Source organism: Bombina bombina, chromosome 3 (genome assembly GCF_027579735.1).
Source record: "Bombina bombina isolate aBomBom1 chromosome 3, aBomBom1.pri, whole genome shotgun sequence".
Classification (NCBI taxonomy): Eukaryota; Metazoa; Chordata; class Amphibia; order Anura; family Bombinatoridae; genus Bombina; species Bombina bombina.
In genome coordinates this window covers 630,057,073-630,073,454 of record NC_069501.1, presented here as the reverse complement: position 1 = coordinate 630,073,454, position 16,382 = coordinate 630,057,073, and the positions used below count along the sequence as shown (strand labels likewise).

Sequence of the window (16,382 nt, the reverse complement as noted above, 5' to 3'; positions counted from 1 at the left end):
CCGGCCCATCTTTGGTTCAGCACCTGGGTAGCGCTTGCTGATTGGTGGTTAAATATTGCCACCAATCAGCAAGCGCTATCCAGGGTGCTGAACCAAAAATTGGGCTGGCTCATATGCTTTACATTCCTGCTTTTTCAAATAAAGATACCAAGAGAATGAAGAAAAATTGATAATAGGAGTAAATTAGAAAGTTGCTTAAAAATGGTATGCTCTATCTGAATCATGGAAGAAAACAATTTGGGTTCAGTATCCCTTTAAGAAACTGGACTACTTGTGTTCATGTGCTCAGAATGGGCAATAGGATTGTCACCAGTGATGGGTTTTAAATCACATTCACAACAATTCACGAGGAGATAGGCCATATCATTTGGAACAACTAAAGTAGATTATTATTTTTATATTTGCTCACCAAAGGGTTTAAAGGGTTGGTAAAATATACAGTATGAATAATTAACTGAATACTTGAAAAATAACATCCGTTTCTTCGTTCATTATTTTACCATTTACACGGAAGTGATAATATATAGAAAATTTAAGCGTAACAGTCATTTATACCACTGAGTTGTTTTTCAGTATAATAATTTTCAAATATCTAATCATCGGTGATTATTAGAATACCTCAAGTTTTATCCCTATGATAATATCATTCATAATTTATTAAAGCGATGGTAAAGTTGCAACGTTTTGTGCGATTATCTAGGTTGCCTATATGTTTATGAACAAAGTTGCTAAAAAAATTTTTTGTATAGTTTCTAAATAATAAATGACTAATCTAAAAATTCTGTGTTACTGTACCTTGCTCCTGCCCCGTTGTAGTTGCTGCTCTAATATATGTATAATGTAGAGAGCGGTCCCACCTGCTCTCTACGCCAGCATCTAGGCTCGCTCCCAAGACAGTAAGCTGTGCGCATGGGCAAGTCTAATTTCTCTGTCACAATGAAAAACAATGAAGTACGCTATTCATTGTTTACTATTGTGCTAGAGCGATGCGTTGCATATCGTTGCTCTGCGATCGTGATCCCCTTGACCAAACGAGCATTCAAAATAAAGTATTAGATGGGATTCCCTAGTATGATCAACGCGCATGCGTCACACGGGAGCTCACTTTTACTTTGCAAGGTAGAAAAATAACTTGCACATGCGCTATGGATAAAGTGGGCGGAATAGCTAAAGTCCTGATCACCTAACGGCCAGGATTTCAACTGGAGGAAAGAGAAAACGTCAGAGAATAAATAACAATGACAGAGCCGGGTGGAATACGGGACACGAGGAATCAAATGTTAAAACAGTAAGAACTTTAATGTCATTGATAAATGCCGGTTTGACCGTTGCGCAACTTTACCATCACTTTAAGTTTAACCGTTTTTAATCTTTTCAATAGCAGGGCCATTTATTTAAGATGACTCTAAAAAAGCTGTTTTAACCAAGTACAATTACGCTAATCACTTCACTTATAAATTTGTGTGTTAAGGGCATGTTTATATTAGATTCTACAACTTAGTTTATGTAATTATGTTTTACCCTATGTAAATATACAAATACAACTATCTTGCTTCTAAAAGTGTGTCTGGCTCCTAAATGTTTAACAGATTTGTCGACCCCTGTCCTAATCATTCATTAAACTAACCTGAATTAAATTCATACTATAGGGAATTGCTTTTTTTTTTTCATTTTAAATAGTTGGTTTTGATCACAAGAGCAACCACATTAATAGTTAAAATTTCAGTACATGCATATTATTATAATTATTATCAGTTATTTGTAGAGCGCCAACAGATTCTGTACTGCTATAAACATAGGCATGATATGAAAGGTAGGGAGCACTTGAAACATTCAAAACTAGTGGAAAATCTTGTGGAGTGAGGCAGAGAGTTCAAATAAATAGGAACCAGTCTGGAGAAGTCCTGCAGACGGAAATGTGAGGAGGTAATAAGAAAGGAGGAGAGGAGGTCGTGAGCAGAGCGAAGCGGACAGGAGGGAAAGTATCTGCAGACAATGTCTGAGATTTAGAGGGGGAGCAGTGCTATTTAGGGGCCTTGTCAGAATTTTGTGTTTAATTCTGGAGGCTAGAGGGAGCCAGTGAAGGGATTGGCAGAGAGGTGCAGCAGATAAAGATCATGTAATGAAGACGAGCCTGGCAGAGGCATTCATTAGGGATTGTAAAGGAGGTAGACAACAGCTAGGGAGACCAGAGAGGATGCAGAAGTCGAGGCGGGAAAGGATGAGAGAGTAGATTACAATTTTAGTTGTGTCTTGTGTAAGGAAATGTCAAATTTTAGAGATGTTTTTAAAGGTGAAAGAGGCAGGAATTGGCCAAAGACTGAATGTGATGAGTGAAAGAAAGATCTGAGTCAAGTGTGAACCCAAGACATCGGTCATGAAGGGTTGGAGTAATGATAGAATTATTGACAGTTATAGAAAAATGGGGGTGAAGATTTTGGAAGTAGGTGAAATAAGGAGCTCAGATTTGGAGAGATTTAGCTTAAGGTAGTAAAAGGACATCAAGGATGAGATATGAGAAAGACAGTAACACACGTAGCAAGGAAGGAGATAGGTCTGGTGCAGAGAGGTACATTTTGTGTGTCATCAGCATAAAAATAATATTGAAACCTGTGGGACTTTGTAAAGGAACCTAACGACTACGTATAGATTGAGAAGAGAAAGGGACCAAGGATAGAGCCTTGTGGTACCCCAACAGAAAGTGGTAAAGGGGCAGAGGAAGCACCAAAAAAGGCTACATTAAAGTTAAAGGGACACTGGATCCAAAAAAAATTATTTCGGGATTCAGATAGAACAGGGGTAAAAGAGCTGAATTTATGGCTTTGTGGGGTTTGGATGATTGCGAGCTTTTGAGGGGGTTGGAGACTGTTACTATGTTAAGAGATGATGTTGATTCTGATGGAATCAATTTTGTTATTGAAAGGTTTGGCAAAAAAATTAGCTGAGAGAAAAAGTGTAATAGGAGGTGGGGGTGAGCAGAGAAGAATATTGAAAGTAGAGAACAGACAGTTCTCTACTTTTTGGGTTTGAAGAAAGAGTAGAGAGGTAAAAGGCAGAATAGTAGGAGTTCAAGATTAACTTTTAGTGAAGAAAGTCAGCAAGACACCAAGATGTTCTCCAGTGTTGCTCAGCAGTGCGGGGACATCTGAGTAGGTAGCATGTCAGAGGAGTATGCCAGGGCTGAGGATAAGAGTGTGTCTTCTGAACTATGGTAGGAAAGGCCAAATGGTCAAGGACTGATGTAAGGGTGGAACTGTAGTGGCAGATTGGTCATGGCAGGAAAAGGAGGAGATGGAAGAGAGCAGAGGTTTTAGAGAGTTTGAGAGCTGTTGCTGATCTGGTGACTTAATGCTTCTGTGGAGTTTAGTGTGAGGGGTAGAAGGAGGGAGAGTTGTGGGGAGTGATGTGATGTTTCAAGTGAGGAGATGGTCAGAAAGAGGAAAAGGGGAATTTGTTAAGTGTGGGAGAGTGCATCAAAAGCTAAAAGTTTGATCAAGGGAGTGACCATCTTTGTGAGTGGGAGAATCAGTCCATTGTGACAGACCAAAGTGAGTCACAGAAGTTGTTTTGCAGAAGAGGCCTTCGGATTGTCAACAGGGAGGTTGAAGTTCCCAAGAATGAGAGCAGGGTTGTCTGATGAGAGGGAAAATGGTAGCTAGGCAGCAAAATGATCTAGAGATTGAGTTGAGGAGCCAGGGGGCAGTATATGACTGCAACAGTTACCTAGGTGTCAGCACTGATTGGCTAAAATGCAAGTCTGTCAAAAGAACTGAAATAAGGGGGCTGTCTGCAGAGACTTATCTACAAGGTAATCACAGAGGTAAAATTTGAAATAACTGATCATTATGCTAAACTGGGGAATGGGTAATAAAGGGATTATCTTTCTTATTCAACAATAAAAGATATGCTGTAGACTGTCCCTTTAAGATGTTATTAATGTGACATTCTTTCCTGGTTCAGTAAACAGGAAGGACTACAGGTGAAGTATCAGAGGTTTACATGCAACTTCATCGTCCTGAGTCAAATATTTTGCAGTCAGATGTGAACTGCTGGTTGCACAGGGCTCTATGACAATTCTCAGGTCCTCTTTTCAAAACAAAAAAGGGAAAGTTGATCTGTTGCATATAGAAATCATCCCTTTGACTCTTCTGTACTTTAGTAAAGCAAATATCTTGTTAGTGCTCACCAGTCTCATAGTCCAGCGGTATCTGAATATCTGTTATGTCTCCAAATGGAATAAAAGCAGCATGCAGAATTTTTTCATCCACCTCCTCCGCTAGACCACCTGCATATAAATAATCCAAAATGAAAGTAATAAAATAGTAATCCCATACAATGATGTTATTCTCATGAGAAAGAGGCACCCCTTGCATTGTGCAACTGCTGTATAAATAAGAAGTCATCTTGATACTAACTCAATAAAACAAAATAATCAAGCAGAAACAGAAAAGTGCACTGCTTTAATATTCCTTGCCTCACATAAATAAAAGGATGAGGTTTCTTTTTATAATTTGGTTGTCCCACAAAAAAACTGCTCCCTAATTCAAATCATATATTGTACTGTGTTCAAAATCAAACAGAGCCCACTACTCTATTTACTTTTATATTTTAAATCTTCAGGATGTTATTACATACTGATACGGGCCTTGTTATAGCTAATCTTCCGTTTAAACATCATATATTATACATTTCTCTTGTACATATTGCTACTAGCCTCAAAATCATCCCTTATTAGCACTTACAAACTGTATCGTGACATAAAAACAACAAACACATAATGTTGCTACTGGCTGCACGTGTAAAATACAATAACCATACTAGATCGTTTCTGTGAATATAAGTAATAATGCGACTACACAACTCACCAACATAAAGCACTCGTTTGGTAGTAGCCATGTTGCATTGCTTCCTGAAAAATTGTAACCTCCGAACTTTCACCTCAAAAGACTTTCTACGAAACAGAACTCTATGGTGAGAAGCAAGTGCGCATGCGCATCACTCAGTGTGGCGTTTCTCAGCGGAAGAAACGTTTACTGAGGAAAGAAACACACGATTCCAACAAAACGGGGCTATTAAAGAATATACGTGGGTTATGTGAACATGTAATGCTTTTAATAATATGATGTTGATAGGGAGGAAAGACAAGACGCTATGTAGATTATGGAAACAAAGCTAGTATTGATGCGAAATACTTCTAAAAATGGAAGAAAACTGGAGAGGAAAAAAAAACAACAATCTTAAAGGGATAGTCAACACAAAAATTGTTATTGTTTAAAAGATAGATAAATGCCTTTACTTCCCATTCCCCAGCTTTGCACAATCAACATTGTTATATTAATATACTTTATATCATTTTTAAACCTCTAAATTTCTGCCTGTTTCTGAGCCACAACAGACAGCCTCTTATCATAAAGATAACATTGTGCTCACGCCAGTGGGTTGCTGATGACATTGTGACTGCATTTATTGGCTTAAAGGGATAGGAAAGTCAAAATTAAACTTGCATGATTCAGATAGAGCAGGTCATTTTAAGACACTTAAATTCACTTCTATTTTAAAATGTGCTTCGTTCTCTTAGTATCCCTTGTTAAAAAATGAATACGCACATTTCATACACTAGTGGGAGCTGCTGTTAATTGGTGCCTGCAAACATTTGTCTCTTGTGATTGGCTAAATAGATATTGTAAGCTTCCTGTCAGTAGTGCAATGCTGTCCCTTCAGCAATAAATAACAAGAGAATGAAGAAAATTTGATAATAGAATTAAATTGGAAAGTTGTTTAAAATTGTATGTTCTATCTGAATCAAAAATAAAATTTTGTGGTTTACTATCCCTTTAAGTGCAAGGCAATAGATAATAAATAAAAAGTCATGTGATCAGGAGGCTGTCAGAAGAGGATTAGATACAAGGTAATCACAGAGGTAAAAAGTTTATTAAAGGGATAAAAAAAAGTCAAAATTAAACTTGCATAATTCTGATAGAGCATGTAATTTTAAAGGGACATTCCAGTCAAAATTTAAATGCACATAGATGAATTGCATCTTTGAATAGAAACATATTTGCAATATAAATATATTGGCAAAAATGCTTCTAGTAAAAGTTATCACTGTTTTTGTGTTAACATTTTTCTCTGCACGTGCTAGTGAATCATAGATAGATATTCTCAGTGTTCTGGCATTTTAAATACTGCAGCTGCCCAGATCATCAGTGGGGCTTGTATCATGTCAGTAATTAGCAAATTCAGTCATTACCAGATGATACAAGCACTTTAGGCTCTCTGAGCAAGTGCCTTGTTTAAAATGCTGGTGCACGGTGCATACTTAAATACAATTTTAAAACAGCTAAAGCTTTTATTAGAAGCATTTTTGCTAATCCATGTATATTACAGAAATGTTTCTATTCAAAACTGAAATGCATCCATGTGGATTCCAATTTTGGCTGGAATGTCCATTTAAGACACTTAAAGGGACACTGAACCCAAAATTTTATTTTGTGATTCAGATAGAGCATGAATTTTTAAGCAACTTTCTAATTTACTCCTATTATCAAATTTTCTTTATTCTCTTGGTATCTTTATTTGAAATGCAAGAATCTAAGTTTAGATGCCAGCCCATTTTGATGAACAACCTGGGTTGTCCTTGCTGATTGGTGGAAAAAATCCATCCACCAATCAAAAAGTGCTGTCCAGAGTTCTTAACCCAAAAAAGCTTAGATGGCTTTTATTTCAAATAAAGATAGCAAGAGAACAAAGAAAAATTGATAATAGGAGTAAATTAGAAAGTTGCTTAAAATTGCATGTTCTATCTGAATCACAAAATAAAAAAATTGGGTTCAGTGTCCCTTTAAATTCACTTCTATTTTCAAATGTGCTTCGTTCTCTTTGTTTCCCTTATCGAAAAAGAATACGCACATATCCTACACTAGTGGGAGCTAGCTGCTAATTGGTGCCTGCACACATTTGTCTTTTGTGATTGGCTAACTAGATATGTTCAGCTAGCTGCCAGTAGTGCAATGCAATTCCTTCAGCAAAAAATAACAAGAGAATGAAGTAAATTTGATAATAGAAGTAAATTGGAAAGTTGTTTAAAAGTGTATGTTCTATCCGACTAATGATAGACAATTTGGGAGTTTCCTGTCCTTTTAATATAACCATGTTTTCTGTGCAAAACTGGGGAATGGGTGATAAAGGGAGTATCTATCTTTTTAAACAATAAACATTTTTGAGTTGGCTGTGCCTTTAAACTTTGTCATTCTGATTTCTGACCTGAAATTGTGCTAGAAATCATATATAGAAAAGGAAAGGGGGAAACAATTCCTTCTTAAAACAATTTTAGATAGTATGATCTGCTACTATAAAGAAATCCTGATATAAAGTCTCAAAGTCACGTTATATTTGTAGGTGGAACATGTTCACAGAAAAATGCTAAAATCTGTTAAAGGGATATGAAACCCAAACATTTTCTTTTGTGATTCAGACAGATCATACAATTTTTTTTATTTGTTTTAAGCCAATTTACTTCTATTATCAAATTTGCTTTGTTCCCATGTTTTTCTTTGTTGAAGAGATACCTAGGTAGGTGTCTGGAACACTACATGGCAGGAAATAGTTCTGCCATCTAGTGCTCTTGCAAATAATGGATAACATTCCTGTAAAACTACTGCCATATAGTGTTTTTTAAAAATACTATTAAAAACAGGGGCACTTCCATTCATCAAACTTTAGAAAGCAGCCGTTTTGTTTAAAAACGTACCTTTGTTCTTTTCACAGTCGGAGCAGCTTCCCCCACATGGAGATCCTCTCTTCACACGTCAGCAATGACTAATCTGGCTTCCTCCAATCACAGCATGTCCTTAGGCAATGACTCCCCTGGGGGAAAAGCCGTGATTGGAGGAAGCCGGATTAGTCATTGCTGATGTGTGAAGAGAGGATCTGCGGGCGAGGGAAGCTGCTCCGGCTGTGAAAAGCAGAAAGGTACGTTTTTAAACAAAATGGCTGCTTTATAAACTTTGATGAATGAAAGTGCCCCTGTTTTTAACCCTTTCGTGTCGGGGTTAAGTTGTCTACATCGGAACAACTGTTCCGATGTAAACAAATTGAAATCTTGCGATCGTGCGCATGATCACGAGATTTCAATGATGGGATCGTGTCGGGGGGGGGGCATCCCTATGATGCTAGGCACGCCCTCCAGACCGCAATCCCATCAGGGAAGTGCCAGTGGCTTCAGGAAAGCCAAGCGGTTAGGACGTTGTATTTCATCCTTCGGCGCTAAAGCCCTGCCAAATTCGGACAAAATACAACGTCCTAACGGCGTTAAAGGGTTAATAGTATTTTTAAAAACCGGGCTTTCATTCTTCAAAGTTTACCTTCACTTTAAGTACCTGTGTTTTAACAAAAGATAACAAGAGAACGATTCATAATAGAAATAAATATGAAATTGATTCAAATCGCATGCTCTTTCTGATTTAGGAACAAAGATGGGTTTCATATCCCTTTGAAAAAAAAAAATATTACTGTAGATCACCAACGTAGATGATGTGCATTAATGTTATATTTTCTTTTCTTTAACTTGTAATATCTGATGCTGCAGAGAGAGCAACAGCGCGAGTGCGCTGTTGTATATAGGCAGTGCGGGTTATATGTGAGGGTTTTGAAGGATAACAATGACTGGTACACCTATCTACATATACACCATGTTCCTTTGCAGGGTAGCTGCTGTATACACTCCTGTTCTCCATGCCTTCTGGAGGAGGGGAAGAAACACTTTTCAGAAGAATATTACAGCAATAACATGGAATATAAATAATATACATTGCAATGCTATTTTACAATGCCTAATAAAACAGGTTATTGTGGACTTTAAGGGATATGAAACACAAAAATTGTATTTGGTAATTTAAACAGAGTATACCATTTACATTTTTTCCATTTGAATTCTATTGTCAAATTTGCTTCATTCCCATGATATTCTGTGTTGAAGAGATACCTAGGTAGGCATCTGGAGCACTGCATTGCAGGAAATAGCGCTGCTATCTAGAGCTCTTGCAAATGGATAACATTCTTGAAAAACTGCTGCCATATAGTGCTCCAGAAATGGTCCGGCTTCTAAGCATACGTCCCTGATTTTCATCATAAGATACCAAGAGAACAAAGGAAAATTGATAATAGAAAAAAATTATAAAGGTGTTTTTAGGTGCTCTATCTGAATCGTGAAATAAAAATGTTGAGTTTCATATCCATTTAAATTAGGATTCTGTGTAACAAATATATATATCATATATATTCTCAGACCTCCATGCTTCCTCCTGGAAATACAACCATTGCTCCATTTTTTTACTTAAAGGGACATGAAACCCAAAAAATTTCTTTCAAGATTTAGAGGATACAATTTTATGCAATTTTCCAATTTTTTTTCTATAAAATTTTGCTTAATTCTTGCGATATCCTTTATTGACGAAGCAGCAATTAACTACTAGCTAGCTGGATATATCTGTAAACCAATGACAGGAGACATATATCTAGGCACCAATCAGCAGCTAGCTCCCAGCTCCTGAGCCTGCCTAGGAATGCTTTTTATCAAGAGAGCGCAAAGCAAATTAGATAATGTGGGAGAGGCAGGTTAGAGAACAGTTTGGGAGAGTTCATGGAGGTGGGAGGTAGGAGGGTAATACCTATATTACTATACTATTTCCTTTATCAGCTAACTAATTAACCCCTTCACAGCTGGTAATTTCCACAGTGTGGTGTACAGCTGCATTTAGGGGCCTTATAATTACCACAAAAAAATTTGGCAAAGCCAAAGGGGATCCCAGAGAAGCTTTTACAATCATTTGTGCCATGTGGTATGTAAAGAATTTCATTGAGAAACCCAAAATTTGTGAAAAAGTTAACTTTTTTTTTTTTATATATCATCACATTTGGCGGTGAAATGGTGGCATCAAATATACCAAAAAGTGCCTAGATCAATACCTTGGGTTGTCTACTTAAAAAAAAATGTATATAGTTTTGATAGGTAAATAAAAAAACAAAACAAAAAGGCCCTATTGCTGTTTAAATGGAGTGATAGAAAAAATGCTAAAAATTCTCTGGCATTTTGGGCAAGTTTTTCTCTGAAATTCCAAGTAGAGAAGGGGTTAAAGTAGACAACACAAGGTATTGATCTAGGCAGATTTTGGTATATTTGATGCCAGTATTTGGCTGCTAAATACAATCATATAAAAATATTATTAATTTCTACACAAACCTTGGGTTTTTCACTGAAATCATTTATATACAACTACTGCAGTCATAAGACAAATGGTTGTAAAAGCTTTTTTGGGATCCCGTTTGTTCAGAAATAGCATTGCTTTGCCATTGGTGTTTGGCGATTAGAAGTCCTCTAATTGCAGCTGTGCAGTCTAGGGCTTTTGTGTATATATATATATATATATATATATATATACTATTTTTAATATTTCTGTAGTGTAGATCCCTACTCACCCTCCCTGATTTCCCCCCTAAACAGCATGCTAACCCTCTCCCCTCCCACTGCTCTCTACCATAGCAGCAAGTCTGCCAGTAACAAATTTGTCTTTTTTTTGTTTTTGTTCCATTTTTAGTTTTATATATTTTTTTATTTATTCTGTAGTATAGCCCCCCCCCCTTCTCAATCTCCACTCTCCAAGGTCCCCCCTTACACCTCCAGCCGATTTTGTTCCATAGTGTAGGGCCCCGTCCATTTCTCTTCCTTTATAACTTTTCTGTAGTGTCAGCTCACAAGAGTAAGTGCTCTGTGAACAGTTATCCTTCAGCTACTGTCCAGCTGCAAGTAAAACAAAAAAACAAACAAAAAAACAAGCCAATCAACATCACTAGTGATGAGATCATGCTTCGCTTTTCTGTTGTCTCACGAGATTTCAGAAAAATCTCACAAGATTTCATAGGAAACTTCCTTAAACCGAGGAGGAAAATAACACGACTTTGTCTGCACAAGCCAGATGTACGCTTCATTGTAAGTCCAGGGGCTGCTTTAAAATGGGATGTGGCTACTGAGGAAATTATGAGGTAAAATGTCTTCCTTTTTACATTGAGATGTTCAGGTGGTATTTTCTAGTCAGCTTTTTACAGCTATGCTGCATCACTTTCAAGTGCTTCAACTTTTGTGAATCATGTCCCTTTAAATAATCATCATAGCTTTAGTTATGTTTTTTTTATCATATGGACAATGTATTTTTACGGTTTATCTTAGGTGTTCATGTGGTTTCATGCTCCCCTACCACGAGGGTAGATTCCTTGGAAAATAACTTGAGAACATACTAAGGAAAACACAGTTGAGAAAACAAATCAACCCAAAAATGCATTACCTGGCCCTAAACAAAGGCAGACCTATTAGCGGTGCAGCCGGTGCGACTGCACCGGGGCCCTAGGGCTGGGAGGGGCCCACACACTTTCCTAAAATAAAACTTAAAACAAAAGTGTTCTGCTGTTATTTTATATGACAAACAGTAATAATCATATTGTGCACATGGCTGAATATGGGGGGGGGGGGGGCATCACAGAGTCCTACTCTAAAACTTGTGTTCTGGTTAGTTTTTTTATAACCTTATCGGGCCTGGGTCAGTACTGCACCAAAGTCACTTGTCATACTGTCACGTGTCATGTCAGCAGGAGTGCAGCGGGCATGTGTGGAGTCTGCAGCAGTCTTCTTGATTTTTTTTTAAAGAAGATTTTATTGAGGCTTAGTACCGATACATTAAAGATAAAAAGCAATAACATAATAACATGTCCATAAACATTATCTGTGTTTTATCACATAAACAGAAGGAAAACAGAAAAAAAAATATTACAATGGTTTTCATTAGACTCAACTTGGTATTTAAAACAGAGAAAATAGAGTCGGTATGTAACTCCTGAAGGGAGGAACCATGTATAAAGTCACTTGCTATGTGATGACATGTAAAACCATCTTAAAGCACAACTAAACTAGTTGTTGTATTCAGTACAGAAAAATTGCGGATAATCGCATGTCTACAGAAGCAAAATAGGAATTACCACTTGAGCCTGCATGCATTACCCACCAAACAGGAAAGGAGAGAAAAATAAAAAAAAATAAAAACGAGATAAAGAATGGACAAAAAAGAGAAAAGGTCCATGTAGGGGAAAGGATGCCAATCTGCACAAGCACTGGGCTAGATTATGAAAGAAAGGGAAAGGGTGAGAGGGAGAGAAAAAAAAGAGGGGGGGAACAGGGGAGGGAAAATACATTTTAACTCCTTCTTTGCCAGCCACCTGGGAAGATACCTTTGATTATATGTTGATTGAACCAATCTGATTTCTTAATAAAGGAGACCATTTGGATTTGGACTTCTAGAGGGAGAGGTAAGATCAGCATCTCCCATTTTAGAAAAAAGTGTTTTATCTCTGTTTCATTATAGAATCCGAATTGTTCCAAAGTCATTTGATTTTGCAGCATTTTCAAAAATTCAGAAAATTTAAGCCCAGGTCTACTTTTCCAATTTTTTAAAATTAAATTCCGTATTATCATAATAACAGTATTTACAAGTTTGTAGGCTGGGTTTAGAGGTGAATATTTAGAGAGAGAAAAGACTAGTAGTGGCTGTATTTTAATGTAATTTCCCAATAGTCTATTTAACCAATAAATGATTTTGCTCCAAAATTGAATAATTATAGGGGATTTCCAAAAACAATGTAGAATCATTGCATCTTTAGCCTGACATTTTATATCCGGAGAATAAGCTATACAGCTCAATCAGTTGTAGAAGCCGAGGAATAGACTGACTTGTATTACTCAGAAAGATCAGGATATCGTCTGCAAAGAGGGACAACACTAATTCCTTGTCCCCCAATCTGATTCCTCTCAATTTCTCCCTCAAGAGAATCAAAAAAAGGTTCTAGGGAAAGGTTGAATAATAAGGGTGATAGCGGGCACCCTTGTCGCGTGCCTCTTTTTAGAGTGATCTTGTCAGAGATGTTACCATTGACAATAATATAAGAGGTTGGAGCCTTGTAGATAAGACGAATAAAATGTAAGAAGTTACCAACAAAACCAAAACCTTAGAGAGCTGAAAATAAATGGTCCCATAAGATCGTATTGAATGCCTTCTCTGCGTCAACTGATTAGAACCATATCTACAGGGAGTGCAGAATTATTAGGCAAATTAGTATTTTGACCACATCATCCTCTTTATGCATGTTGTCTTACTCCAAGCTGTATAGGCTCGAAAGCCTACTACCAATTAAGTATATTAGGTGATGTGCATCTCTGTAATGAGAAGGGGTGTGGTCTAATGACATCAACACCCTATATCAGGTGTGCATAATTATTAGGCAACTTCCTTTCCTTTGGCAAAATGGGTCAAAAGAAGGACTTGACAGGCTCAGAAAAGTCAAAAATAGTGAGATATCTTGCAGAGGGATGCAGCACTCTTAAAATTGTAAAGCTTCTGAAGCGTGATCATCGAACAATCAAGCGTTTCATTCAAAATAGTCAACAGGGTCGCAAGAAGCATGTGGAAAAACCAAGGCGCAAAATAACTGCCCATGAACTGAGAAAAGTCAAGCGTGCAGCTGCCAAGATGCCACTTGCCACCAGTTTGGCCATATTTCAGAGCTGCAACATCACTGGAGTGCCCAAAAGCACAAGGTGTGCAATACTCAGAGACATGGCCAAGGTAAGAAAGGCTGAAAGACGACCACCACTGAACAAGACACACAAGCTGAAACGTCAAGACTGGGCCAAGAAATATCTCAAGACTGATTTTTCTAAGGTTTTATGGACTGATGAAATGAGAGTGAGTCTTCATGGGCCAGATGGATGGGCCCGTGGCTGGATTGGTAAAGGGCAGAGAGCTCCAGTCCGACTCAGACGCCAGCAAGGTGGAGGTGGAGTACTGGTTTGGGCTGGTATCATCAAAGATGAGCTTGTGGGGCCTTTTCGGGTTGAGGATGGAGTCAAGCTCAACTCCCAGTCCTACTGCCAGTTTCTGGAAGACACCTTCTTCAAGCAGTGGTACAGGAAGAAGTCTGCATCCTTCAAGAAAAACATGATTTTCATGCAGGACAATGCTCCATCACACGCGTCCAAGTACTCCACAGCGTGGCTGGCAAGAAAGGGTATAAAAAAAGAAAATCTAATGACATGGCCTCCTTGTTCACCTGATCTGAACCCAATTGAGAACCTGTGGTCCATCATCAAATGTGAGATTTACAAAGAGGGAAAACAGTACACCTCTCTAAACAGTGTCTGGGAGGCTGTGGTTGCTGCTGCACGCAATGTTGATGGTGAACAGATCAAAACACTGACAGAATCCATGGATGGCAGGCTTTTGAGTGTCTTTGCAAAGAAAGGTGGCTATATTGGTCACTGATTTGTTTTTGTTTTGTTTTTGAATGTCAGAAATGTATATTTGTGAATGTTGAGATGTTATATTGGTTTCACTGGTAAAAATAAATAATTGAAATGGGTATATATTTGTTTTTTGTTAAGTTGCCTAATAATTATGCACAGTAATAGTCACCTGCACACACAGATATCCCCCTAAAATAGCTATAACTAAAAACAAACTAAAAACTACTTCCAAAACTATTCAGCTTTGATATTAATGAGTTTTTTGGGTTCATTGAGAACATGGTTGTTGTTCAATAATAAAATTAATCCTCAAAAATACAACTTGCCTAATAATTCTGCACTCCCTGTAATCTTAGGTGTGATTTTTTGAATACAGGTTTATTGTGGAAGTAATCTAAGATTAGCATAGCTTTCCGAAGGTTTTTGGCAAGGTTCCTTCCTATCATGAAGTCAGCTTGATCTAAATGTATGATAGGATTAAGGTAGTTTTTAAGTCTATTGGAAATAATAGATGTCAATATTTTGTAGTCTTGATTCAATAGAGATATAGGCCTGTAAAACGCAGGGCATTCGGGGTCTCTCTCTTTTTTATGAATTAGCGCAAAATTGGAAACTGTAAAATACCTGGAATCTATCTTGTTTTCAATATAGTATCTGTTAAATAATGAAAACAAAATTGGTGCGACTTGGTCTCTCAACCATTTGTAAATTTGTTCTTAACTTTATTGGAGAGCTGTTCTTCCCGCATCATTGCTCTTTTTTAACCATTTACATAAATATGCTTTTATTTCCCCTCTGAGTACAGATTTTGCTGTTTCCCAGAAGATTTCTGGCTTATCAATATAATCGAAATCAAATTATAGTGGTGGTATTCTTCCCATTTAGATTTCAGCCAATTTTTAAAGCAAATATCATGTAATAAATATTATGGGGGGGATCGCAATCTATTGTGCTTTTGGGAATTTTTAATATTAATTTCTAAAGATATAATAGCATGGTCTGAAATGATTATCTCATTTATACCTGCCTTGCAATCTAGACCCAACATATTGTTAGAATATAAAAAAAAATCAATCCGTGAGAAAGTTTTATGCGATAAGGATTCACATGTAAATTCTTTAAGATCAGGGTTCTGAAGTCTCCAAATATCCTTTAGGGAAAGTTTAGCACATATATTTTGTAGAACTTTAGCTTCTTTAATCTTCCTAGGGGAGAATTTGGGATTAGCTCTATCTAGTAAATGGGCAAAAGTCATATTGAAGTCTCCCGCAAGAATCAGATGCTTCCCAGCATGGTGGAATAATTTTAAACTTAAATTTTCCCAGAACTCTTTATCTGGCGTATTCGGGCCATAGACATTGCATAAAACAAGATGTAAATCATAAATCTGAATTTCCACTATTAAAAATCTCCCCTTGGGATCAATATCTTGAGATAAAATTTGAAATGTTAGTTGTTTGTTAAACAAGATAGCGATGCCCTTATTTTTTATCATAAGGGGAGGCCAAAATTTCCCCCACCCATTTAGATTTTAGTTTGAGGACCTGTAATGGTTTAAGGTGGGTCTCTTGAAGAAATGCTATATCAGGTCTGTTCCCTATTTGGTTTATAATTGAATTTCTCTTAATTGGCAAGAGAATCCCCCGCACATTCCAGGATACAATTTTCAGACTATCCATCGAATAAATGGAAGTTTGGGGCATAAGTGGGGCGACACACGGAAATAAAAAAAATTAAAAAAGGTGGAAAAAGGAGTAAAACAATAAAACCAGCCTCTCTCCTCCCTCTTCCCGTCCGCTTGTAAATTTAGAGCATCAACTATGATCTTGATAGGATATTTAAAGAAAGAGGAAAATAAATAAAACCACAAACAGTCAATACTGTCCATTGATCTGTACCGTTGTAGATATATTAAAAAAAAAAACAAATGTTATTCTACATGATTATTTAGACAAAAGTCCTGAGCGTCTGTTACATTGTTCAAGGTGATTGAATCACTGTTCTTATCTAAGATAATTTTAGCCATGTATAACAGCCT

The 16,382-nt window shown here is 37.2% G+C and overlaps 1 protein-coding gene across 1 annotated transcript in view; it reads right to left on the bottom strand.

Annotated features, from left to right (window-relative positions):
• Positions 1 to 4,914, bottom strand: part of PPIE (peptidylprolyl isomerase E) — a 42,530-nt gene extending 37,616 nt beyond the window's left edge. Inside the window, exons 1-2 of the mRNA XM_053707317.1 lie at positions 4,866 to 4,914; positions 4,187 to 4,285 (exon numbers count right to left, since the gene is read on the bottom strand). Coding sequence (XP_053563292.1) covers positions 4,187 to 4,285; positions 4,866 to 4,896 — 130 coding nt within the window. The 5' untranslated portion in view covers positions 4,897 to 4,914. The remainder of the gene's footprint in view (positions 1 to 4,186; positions 4,286 to 4,865) is intronic.
• Between the last annotated feature and the right edge of the window lie 11,468 nt (positions 4,915 to 16,382).